At 45.5% G+C, this 11,749-nt stretch overlaps 1 protein-coding gene across 1 annotated transcript in view; it reads right to left on the bottom strand.

Moving 5' to 3' along the window:
• Position 1: 1 nt before the first annotated feature.
• Positions 2-11,749, bottom strand: part of USH2A (usherin) — a 367,116-nt gene continuing 355,368 nt past the window's right edge. The window contains exons 65-71 of the mRNA XM_030499989.1: positions 11,037-11,275; positions 10,264-10,481; positions 7,992-8,168; positions 6,525-6,608; positions 4,647-4,891; positions 2,609-2,842; positions 2-583 (exon numbers count right to left, since the gene is read on the bottom strand). Of these exons, the coding sequence (XP_030355849.1) occupies positions 494-583; positions 2,609-2,842; positions 4,647-4,891; positions 6,525-6,608; positions 7,992-8,168; positions 10,264-10,481; positions 11,037-11,275 (1,287 nt within the window). The 3' untranslated portion in view covers positions 2-493. The remainder of the gene's footprint in view (positions 584-2,608; positions 2,843-4,646; positions 4,892-6,524; positions 6,609-7,991; positions 8,169-10,263; positions 10,482-11,036; positions 11,276-11,749) is intronic.

Here is an 11,749-nt window from a genome sequence, read left to right as displayed (position 1 = left end):
ATTCCTTCATTTGCTGTTTATTCACCTTGTGCATGAACACAATTTTGTGGTGCAGCTTTGTCAGGCCAGGAAAAGCCATGGCTATTCTGCCACGAAGGCCCCTTTTGGGTTTTGGAATGGTAAAAGACTTTTCCTTACCAACCACGCTGCCCCCACAACCTTCCTCAACTGTGAAGGTTGGATGGGATACACAGATAAGAGTCTCTACCTTCACAGCCTTCTACTACTGTGTGACTTAGGGCTTTTGAAACTGTTCTCTTACCTGTCTGAGGTGTCAGTGCTAACACAGTTTTTACTATACATTTAAAAACATGGTGGAAATAAAAAGACCAACTTACCCCACCCCTCACACCCTTTCAACAAACAGTTCTATTTATTCCCCTAGTGGGCACGGGGTGGGGAAACAGCAGCCCTATCCCCTCCCCACAGGCCATGCAGGCTGCTTTTGGCAAGTTACCCACTTTCCATCTTCTAGAGAAGGTGGTTGTGTTCTTCAGAGGTGGGTGTCGGTGAATGTGGTGTGCTCCTTGGTGACTGTGCTGAAGCCTTTGATGACATTGACCAGATCTTCTTCATCTACATACTGTTAGGAGGGGGGAAAAAATAAGGTATGTAAGCCAAACCTGTACAAAACTAAAGGAGATTCCTTCATTTCTTTCTTCCCACACCCTAAAAAATGCTTCTGAAAGTCAGATAAATAAGTGCATTTCTACCTTTCGACATGTTTTCCCACTCGTCCCAGCACTGAGGTAAGAACCTAAAGCATTCAGGCACCTGAATCCAAACCAACTAGATTTTTCATAGTAAGCAATAAGTTAAAAAAGGAATCAATTACTGCATGTATCTGATTGATTGATTGATAAATGATAAATAGTGTTTGTTGCAGTGTGGTGGGAACTTGGAAAGATGAAAGGAGAAAGAATACATGTTTACATTTGATGTTTTGTATAACGGCCACATCACCTGTGATTTAGGTAAGATTTTGTTCTTCAGGCTTCTAAAGGAGGGTCTGAGCTTCTTCCAGCTGCACTCATGCTAATGCTTTGAGCCAGGGAAAGAGTTGGAAGCAGGAGAGAATTAAACTGTTTCCATAGCATAAAGAGATGATTGCCAGCAGTGTTACTGCAGCTACATGTCCTGGGCCATATACATTCAGTATATTAACTTGCAAGGTGGACAAAGAGGTGAACAAAACTTGCTGACAGTCCTAAGCTACTGAATGTCTTAAAGGGACGAAGTGAGTAAAAAGCATTGCAGCATGGGTATTTGCGAGCTAAACCAAATCATGGTGTTTGTTAGCACAAGATAAGCAGAGTTTCCACTCTTAGCATCAGCAAGGTGTTCCTTTGGCTATGGAGCTCATATAGAGGTACACCCTGGATGGGCTGTTAATTGCAAGGAATTAGATCATGAGGATATGATAGCTCAGAAAATGACTCCAGGCTGAGTCACGATACCACTGAATCAGGAAGTCCATGAGATGCAGAGTGCAGCTGAAGGTTAACCTGTGCTAACAGGAGCTAAGTATCACTGTGTTCTTATTTAAGCCTTATCAGCTTCCTTGGTCTAACAGCAGGTGTGAAATCAATGGTAGCACCACCCCTGTACTGTGGCATGCCTGGATATTCCAACCCTTCTAGCTCCTTGGTGTACTGTAGCTAAAAGACCAAGGAAGCTGCCTGCATTTATGTGCAGACCGTGCAGTTCACTCTTTGTATTTATTTTGGACAAGATCCACTCAATAACTGCACACTCCTTGTAACTTTTTACTACCTCATGTGTCCCCTTTTTAGGAGCCTTAATCAGCTTTTTCTGGGAGCAAATGTGCCTGGCCCTGAGCCCCTACCCACACATTTGCCCAGGGAAAGGTGGAAGCCAAGGAAGGTGGAGGTTATAAAGCCTTTTTCTTGCTGACAAAGAGGAAGAGAGGTTGCTGCTGTCCTTGACTTGAGAATCATAACTCATTACATCTGCGTGTTCAGGTCCATGTTAGTGACACTGGCCAGTCCTGTTCTCTCCTATATTAAAGGACTCTGCCTGCCCCTCAACCTCCTCCTAGTCCCCTATAGGCAGAGTCTTAAGTCATTTGTCATGAATGCCAACATATGTCAGCATTCACACAGTCTCTGCAGAGGACAGAGCAGATCTTGTCAGCATTTGAGTCCAAGGTCACAGCATAAGGAGTCACTAGAACATAAGCTCCTGCTTCTGCCACGGGATGTGTGGAGGATGCCAAGGCATCCCTCCTCACACATACACAGCTACTGAAATACATGGAGACAAAAGCCTATGAGTTGACCAAATAGAAAGGAATTCTTCAAGGTGCATATCCCTGGTAGACCATGATGTTACTAATTCAATGGAAACCACACACAGATGCATGTGGACCCCTCACATCATGTAAGAGCAGCGTATGACCACCTGCGGCTCCAGAAGAGAGCAGTAGGCAGGAAGCATTTTGGGGATCTAATGTCTGACCATGTCCTTCTGGCTGTTATCTCCATCAGCTTTTGATATTTAGACCTTTTCATGATTCCAATAGAACAGACACATCACTAGTAGCTGATGCACAACAGCACCCCAGAGGAACAGGAGTCCTTTTCCTTACCAAGCCCCGACTGGTAGTGCGATGGTTGTGAATAATGGCATCCCAAGGTGGTTCTTCAGCGAAAGACTTCTTGTCATAGAGGTCGAGCAGCTGGCTGACACTGCGGTGCAGGGAGGCTTGGGAATACGTGCGATTGAGCTGGCTCTGGCTTCGTCTCCTTGCCCCAGATGCGATGTGGATGCTGCGGTTGGTGGGAGAACCACCAGCTCTTGGAATTTTTGTATCTGCCAGACCCTAGGAGGAAAACGCAAACTGCTATATCAAAAGAATAGGGCACGGTGTCAAACACTTCATCTGAACAAAATGAAGGCAGGAGTAGAAGAGAACAGAGAGCCCCATGCTTCAAACATCATGCACAGTTAGAAACAGAAGACACAGCAAGGTATGTTAGCACACTTCTTTCTTTCAGTTATCGTGACCAGTTTCACCCACCAGGAGAAACATGCAGTGTCAGATGCCTTTGTGCATGCTTTTTGTGTCATCCAGCACATCACACATCTTGCAGCTCTGCAAGCTAATGACTCTACCTCAAAGCGCATTGTGTAACCCTTGAGAGTGACACTGCTCGATGAATCAGATGTGTCGGCAATGGTCTCAAACTGAGATTAAAGAGAGGAAGGAAAAGCATTAGGGCAGGGCAAGGTGCCATGCAGGTGCAGTCTGTGCCTTACGGAGGGTGTGAATTAGCTGCAGCTCTGTGGAGGGGAGCAAGGTAGCAGGATGGGGAGGAATGGGGGAATTGGCAAAGATGAGGCACTACGTAATGTTCAACAGGGCATCAAGTACCGCGTGGACAGCCAGCACCGCTTGCTACGTGCCACTGACAGAACACAACACAAGCCATTTTGCCACTTCACAGGAGCTCTATCCTAACTTCTCAGATTAAATCCTTCAATTGACGTACTGTAGAATCTTCCATTCTATTAAATCCACGAGCTTCTGGAAAAAAGAAAAAGCGAATAAAAAGAAAAAGGGGCAGAAACACGGAAAGGAATTGTGCAGGCATGCCAACAGCAAAGGCATTTTAAAGTCAAGAGGAACAACACAGCATGACAGACTGTAGAGGAAAAGGAATCAAAACCATGAGACCAAAAAACAAGAAGTTTCTTATGCTCTTAGCCTTTGCCAGGAGAAGGGGCACACTGGAAATTCCATTGTTTCCAAGAGCTCCTTCATTGAGGCACAGATGCAGCTTCTTGGCACTGAGACAAGAAGGAACAGAATGCGTGAAGGATGCAGGAGTCACTATCCTGCTTGATGGCGCTCACAGGAGAGAGAAGCTGAGAAGTGACAAGAAGAATCATCTCACGGACTGTGCCTGGGAAGAAGCATGGAAACAGAAAGCGCTGCTGCTCCCACTCTCAGCCTCAACAATTGCCATATTCCTGTTTGGTAGGATAGCACTGCTACTCTGCTACATGGTGGAACATGTTCTTTACCCATTTTTTTACTGAACTATAACTTGCATTAATAAAAATGATACAAATCCTTCCTCTTTATTACAATCCTCCTCCCACCTCTCTGGAGGACCCATTGTGGCTCTGTGCACAGATGCACACACACATTTTGGGAAGGTCCTTAGCACATTTCATGGGTATCTGACAAAGACTGTCAGATTGATCCTGGTTAGTTGGGAATACATGAAAGGTTCCACTGAAAAGCACATTTATCACCTACCTTCTCACAGCATGCCAAGGCTTTTTCAGCTCTAATTGCAGATGTCAGCTAACATAAGATGGCATCAGTGGCTTTGCATTTCTGTGACTCCAGATCCAAAGTTTGTCTTAGGCATCAGAAGCCTCTCAGGACCTGCAGACCAGGTGCCATAAGGCTCTTTTTTGGCCTGTAGCCTGGCTTTCTGTGCACACATAGATACACCAGACAGTCCTTTTCCTACACTCAGCAGCCTTCAGTTGGTAACCACTAATGCAACAAAACAGGGGAAGGAGGAAGAAATACTCTGTGTGTGGTTTTGGGGGTGGCAGATGAAAGTATATCACGATGTTGTATAAGCAACATTGCATTTTATCAAACGTACCGGGTGGTTTTCACCTGACGAATACACGCTTATCGGTGATGTTCTTTTCTGGAGCGGAACTAAAGGAGGCCTGTCTCGTGCATAGGGCTGCTTGTGGACTTTCCTTTGAAGGATTAAGGAGAGGAGAATAGCCAAGAGGATCAAACCTAGAACTACCATCAGCACTGCAAACCACAGCTCGTTGTAGAATTTCGCACGTTTGGACTCGGCTTTGTCCTTCTCTCCAGGTGTTGTCAAGATCAGGCCTGTAAAAATCAAGAGGGATTAGGGGAGAAAGAGATTGTTATTTCAGAAAGCATTTAACAATATGCTATCCCTTTCCTCGCTAATAAATTAGGCAGAAATTTAAGTGATTTTGTCGTCACGTGCTTTCTTGCACTTATGTTCAAGGTGGCATAATGGTTCAATATGCTAGCGGGCTATAATAAAAAGCTTACTACCCTCAAGAGACCCTGCTTAAAGTTCTGGTATTGCTGCTTAGGCTGGAAATCACCACTGCATCAGCAGCTCTTGAGAAAGGAGGTGGTGAGGGTGGATTGTGAGGGGAAAAAAGGGTTCTCCAAGTAACCTTGAAGAGTGGAAATGACAACGGTGATTTCAGAGTGGTACAGACAAGAGGATGTTCTCTCCAGTACTGTGTAGTGGCAGGCCTCTCAAAAAGAGAGAGGGAGGAGGACTTAACTGAAATGAGTGATGAATTAATACAAACAACATGAAACACTTTATTCCTCCTCCCCCCCCGTTAGAGAAAAAACAGCCACTTGGTTGGCTTTGCTCACACACAACACAAGCATAAGAAATCTCAGTGACAGGATTTCCTGGTTGTTTGCAATCCAGACTCTTGGCTAAGGCATTTCCATCTCCATCGCTTGCAAAGCCTCTTCTGTAAGTAAGTTGCCTGCGGTGCTAACTGAGTTTGCAGTAGGCTCTGGGTACAAACAGCAATCAAAAACAAAGGAGCAGAGCGTGGAATGTGATGGATGTAGAGCAATGGGGAAAACATTTTATAATGCCTTTACAGCAGCCTTGCCTGAAATTCTGCAGGAGGATGGAGCGAGAGAATGAAAAGTATATGAGGGAAATGCAGTGTAAAGAGTAATTGCAGAGACAAGACCCATCTATTTGAAGAAGCTGAACAAGATGCAACTCAAAAGATAAATGAATTAAAACCAATATGTCAGTTAGAAATGGTTAGAGCTTAGCTTTGCTTCCCAGAAAACTAAGGAGCTAAAAAACCTGGAACTTTTTACCATTAGGTATCTACTACTCAGTGGACAACAAGTGACTGGGATGCCACCACACCAAACTTCCTTGGTTCCACAAAACAGGCAAAGGCCTCATGGGCAGAAGAGAAAGAGCAAGTATTATAAACTGGTCCTGACAATATAACTGGTTAGGGGAAACACATCTCAGATGAAATTGCAGAGCCTGGAGGTTGGTCATATGAAAGGAGCAGGCAGATGCCTCTTGATGGGGCGGGTGGGATGCAGGGAGGAGAGAGAGTATGTATTTTCCTTGTCAAACTGAGGAAGAAAGTTGGAGGACAGGGTTAGAATTCAAGATAAACTTCATTTGGAAGTAAAACCTGGAAGAGAGCAGATTCTATTCAGCAGGAAAAAGCACTACATTTTGAAGAAATATATTTACATAAAAATAGAAGTATTACATATGTGGAGAGAGGATCTGAAGCTGTTCATGATGTAAAGGAACAGAAATCCATCCATGGCAAAAAAAGCACATTACCTACATCGCTCATACCCTAAGGCTCTAAGCAATCCTGCAATGAGATGTCATCCTACCTGGCATGCCCGACATACCGAATCTGTACCACAAACACATACAATGAACAGGTGTGGGGTAATTTCTTCATGTATTTACCAACTCCATCTCCAGCGCTGTACTTGATGACTGGTGTCACGGCGCTCCCTTCATCGGTGACACAGGTCACTTGAAACAACAAGGCTGAACAAGAAAAGGTCAGAAAATGAGGATCAGGCCTGATCAGGGCCTCATAATCCCTTATACGCGTGTACTGAACTTCTAAACTATGAGCCATGGCAAACCATAGGTACTCACCACTCTGATGTTGTTCCTCTTTCACCACCCCATCCTCCCTCTTCCAGTGACATGCAACTGGCAACTTTCAGTGCATTCATTGTTTTGCCCTAAGTCCCTCATACTCCTTTCATGGCTGATAGAACATTTAATGTTAAGAACGTTTGACTAAAAAAAGATAAGTATTAGTATCACTGCAGTAATCAGGAAGGTAAAAAATACATTTCAAAATCCTTTGATATACAAGAAACCCAACGCTTTAAAACAGAAAACACTTTTCCTGTTTGTTTGTTTTTCCTCTGTTGACAGTTTCCCTGTATCTTAAAGACTGCAAATTCCCAAAGAGAATCTGCATTTCAAACCGTGGCTGATTCCAAGAGCTACTGACTTAATTTGATTCAAATGGCAATTCAGGCTTCAGTCTTTTCTGAAGCTGAAGATTTCCATGTATTTTCCAGAGTGTGGGCCTGATGGGTGGAATTGCAACACAGCTCCAGGATTTGGACAAGCTCGACCCTCCCAATGAGCCAGAGCAGCGCGCCATGCAGTCACAGAATCACAGAATCATTAGGATTGGAAGGGACCTCTGGAGCTCATCCAGTCCAAACCCCTGCCAAGAGGGCAGGTTACACAGGAACATGTCCATGGTGGGTTTGGAATGTCTCCAGAGAGGGAGACTCCACAACATCCCTGGGCAGCCTGTCCCAGTGCTCTGCCACCTCAATGTAAAGAAGTTCTTCCTCCTGTTGAGGTGCAACTTCTTGTGTTTCAGTTTATGGCCATTGCTCCTCATCCTGTCACTGGGCACCACTGAAAAGAGTCTGGCACCATCCTCCTGGCACTCGAGGATATTGATTGAGATACCGATCTGCACTGATGAGATCCCTTCTCAATCTGCTCTCCTCTAGACTAAACAGGCCCAGCTCCTGCAATTTCTGCTCATGAGAGATGCTCCAGACCCCTGAGCATCTTTGTGACCCTTAGCTGGACCCTCTGCAGTAGCTCCTTGTCTTTCTTGTACTGAGAAACCCAGCACTGGACACAGTGCTCCAGATGTGGCCTCACCCAGGCCAAGTAGAGGGGGAGGTACAATATTTAAGAGGAAGCTTAGCTCCGAGGCTTTTTGTTTCAAGCATCTGCCTAGATGCACTTCAGAGTGTGTGTAGAACACTCCTGTGCTCTTAGCTTGGGATGGCTATGGAAGGTTTTTCTTTAAGTTCAGCACACAATACTATTAATTCAGCTCAATGGCCTTTTGCAGAGAGGAAGCTGCAGGAAATTGAACCTGACTTTTGTCAGATGTCCTTGGTAAATACAGCTCCGTGTCAAAGCCGCTGTAGATGCGCTGCCCGCTCTCAGTCAACGCGTACTCCTTCAGGCGGCCGTTCAGTACGAAAGTGCGGCTCCAGTCTATGTGGATGGTGGATAAATTGCTGACAATGGAGAACGGAGCCATGTACCGAGGTGCTGCAAAAGAAGGAGAAAAGCTCATTTCTAGCCAACAGGCACGACTGAGTTATATAGCACAGAGGAGATGCTGCATGATACAAGCTCTCTGTCACTCCCTCTCTCTCAAGTACACATGTATGAGTAGGGAAGATACAAGGAGGAAGGAGAAAGCTACTGTAGCATGCCAGCCTCTACACTGAGAAAGAAGAAATATATTCTCAAATAAAGACCTAGAACTTCCTTTTCTTTCGTGCATGTGGTGCAGACACCAAAACTGAATACACCAAATTCCAGCTTAAGGTGGGGGATAGGGAGACACAGGAGGTCATGCAAGTTCAGCTGCAGCATACAGGGCTGTGGGAACTGAACTGTTAAGGAAAGGATGCTGGAGAGGGACTCTTCATTGGGGACTGTAGCGATAGGACAAGGGGTGATGGGTTCAAACTGAAACAGGGGAAGTTCAGGTTAGATCTAAGGCAGAAGCTCTTCCCTGTGAGGGTGCTGAGGTGCTGGCACAGGGTGCCCAGAGAAGCTGTGGCTGCCCCATCCCTGGCAGTGTTCAAGGCCAGGCTGGACGGGGCTCGGAGCATCCTGGTCTAGTGCAAGGTGTCACTGTCCATGGCAAGGAGTTGGAACTGGATGATCTTAAGGTCCTTTCCAACCCAAACCATTCTATGACTCTTTTGCAAGCCCCAAGAAATTGCCTATGGTAGTCTTTTAACACATGTACATACATGAAACCATGGGGCTTCACAAAAACAAGCGCAGATGGTAGGCAGAGAGCATAGAAACCCAGAATTCACTACAGGGAGGAAGAGTTCATCAGAGTTGGACTCAACAGCTTGCTGACAAAAGGCTTCATTTACGTTTGAGGTGGTTCTTTCCTGTGGCTTTGTCATGAAGCTGTGTGCCCAGTATGTGCTGGGTTGTTCATAGGAAAGCTGCACTTTGCTGCTAACTGCCCATGTCACTAAAGAAAGCCTTCCAGGCAAGAGGAAGTAGACATTCAGAGTGACTCAGGAGGCCTTGTGTGAAGAGGTCAGCAAGGCAAGAAGAGCAGGTTTGTGGACCCAGTGGGTAGGGGGTTAAAAATGGCTTTCTAACCCTTTACATCTCACCAGTTCCTTATGAATTTTCTCCATTTAAAAGTCCACTGACTTGCAGTTTAATAAAACACAGCTTTAGAGATATGGACTTTTTTCTTCTTTCCATGGTGATATTAAAGAAAATCTGGGGCTGTTCCACCTGAAATTTTCAGCTAACGATGTAGCAGACACATTTTTAGTAATTACTGGGCAGAACTCCCAAGTGATGCAAAAGGGATTTTGAGAAAGGGGATTCCGAAATCCTGAAACCAGACTATGATACAAAGTGAACATCCTCTTTGCTCCGACCTGGCAGGCTGAGGTGAAATGCCCGTCTCACCTGTTACGGAATTGCTCTCCCTCCAGCACTATAGATCTTTTTAATAAAAGCTGATGTTAGACTACTACAAATTCAGTTTTGATGGCAAAATCTATTCTGACTGTAGGCACAGGCCCTGCATGTTTAATTTCCATGCAGACCACCACATGGCCTTAAAGTACTGCCTGTGGTGGTCATACAGATAGCAATGAATTCTTCCTTCAGTGTCAACAAGGATCCAATAATTCAGATGACATTCAAGGAGCCCTGGCAGAAGTGTGGCATGAATTAGGACAGGAAGATTGTTCCTGAAAAGAATCACTAAGTCTCTTTCCAGATCTCCACTTTTCCCAGGGATTATTTATGGCAGTGTATTTATCACTACACATCACCCTTCTGGTAATACTCAAACATTCTTTTTTGTTCTGCAGCTTTTATGCCCATTTTCAGTAAAACAAAAGGATTCCTGACTCCCAAGATAGAGGATGTGATATCGGATGATGAGCAAAGAAGTACTTTTGAAGGAATGAGCAGGCAAGCCCAGAGCAGAATTTCAATGAATATGCAGCAGAGGCACAGGGACCAGGGACACAGAAGAGTGGGTTTCTGGGGACATCATCTATCACGGAAGTGGAGGAGTCATTTTGGTGCTATGCAGCCCCGTGCATCAGAAGTGGGCACTTCTCAGTGAACCATTTCTCATACTCACGCTCCTTTTCTGTAGTGAAACCAATCCATTCTGAGGCGCTGCTGCCAACAGAGTTGTAAGACACAACTCGCAGGTTGTAAGTCGTGTAAGGCTCCAGGTTGGACACGTTGGCACTCTGTCCTTTCCCTGTATACTTCACCTCCGTTGGGCCAGGACTGCAAGCCTTCACTGCTGGCTGCAGGTTCAGAGGACAAGCCATATACACATGGAGCTCATAGCTGCGAAGAAAGTTGAGATTTTGATTAATGAAGAGCCTAAATAAACGACAGCCAATCATACATTTCATCCTAATTGCTAACTATTCTATGATTCTATGTCTGGCTACTGGAGAAGAAAATGGACCTAATCCTAGTTTTTCTCTTGGAGATTTTGGCCCCAGCTGTAAGATGCCTCTGAGCAATCGTGGTTGTAAGACATACACTGAAACCCTTGATGCCAGTTACCTTGCTGCTCACTTCGGCAAATCAGTGCCTAAGTTGCTACAGGATGCAGATGCCTCTTTGCTGCAGTTTTGCTCACAACATTTTGGCTCTGCAACCACAGACCTCCACTCACAACAGCTCATCCTCTCCACCTTTATCTTCACCCAATATCCTGCTCAGGAGAATAGCAGTTGTTGCACACAAATACCTCCCAGATGGTGATATCACAGGCGATATCACCACCAACACAGGGAAGGAGGAGCATGGCTACATGGCAATTCCAGCTCTGACTGTTCTGCCATCACCTCTAGCTGATGTGCTCAGGCTCGGCTGGGTGGGTTTGGCTCCTACCTGGTGACAATGCCGTTGGGTGACTGAGGGGCGCTCCACTGGAAAGAGGCATTCCTGGAGGACACGGTGCGGATCTGCGGCGGAGGCTGCTCTGAGGGTGGAGCCGGCTGCGTTGTGATTTGGGCCATGGGCCCTTTGCTGCAACAGTTGAAACACGTGCAGGCCTCCACACCGATGGAGTAGGTGGTAAAAGGCTTTAACCCATGTATTGTCTGCTGGGTGGCAGTCCCTTCTGACAGCTACGAAATGAAGAGGGGGCTTGTCACAGCTTCAAGCACCACAAGTACTAAATAAGAGTTATGGAGGTGAATTAACTCCAGAAGAAGACGGGCACAAGGTTCTGCATGTCCTTTAAGTCTGACATTAATGCAGCTGTTGTGTACTGGGAACTCTGCATTCATTTTTTTCCCATTATGAAGTTAAAGGGCACTGTTCAAAGGGAAAGACCATGCCATCAGTGGCCTCACAGATGTCTTGAGTTGAGCTGTGACTACTGTATGTCAACTTGCAAATGTCATTCACAGGAACAGAGAAACAGAAACTTCAAGGAGAAACTCTGGGATATGTGGTACTGAAGCAAAAAGAACTTAATGTATAAAATAGCTCCATGATAAATGTGCTAGCAAATACTCATGCATATCTCATGAGCTTCCTCAGCATCAGTACAGGAGACAGCATTGGGCAGAGTGACATGAATGTGCCCAGTGGGTCAG

The sequence above is a fragment of the Strigops habroptila genome, chromosome 10, assembly GCF_004027225.2.
Source record: "Strigops habroptila isolate Jane chromosome 10, bStrHab1.2.pri, whole genome shotgun sequence".
In the NCBI taxonomy this organism is placed as follows: Eukaryota; Metazoa; Chordata; class Aves; order Psittaciformes; family Psittacidae; genus Strigops; species Strigops habroptila.
The sequence above is the reverse complement of the archived record's forward strand: the minus strand, read 5'-3'. Positions and strand labels throughout refer to the sequence as shown.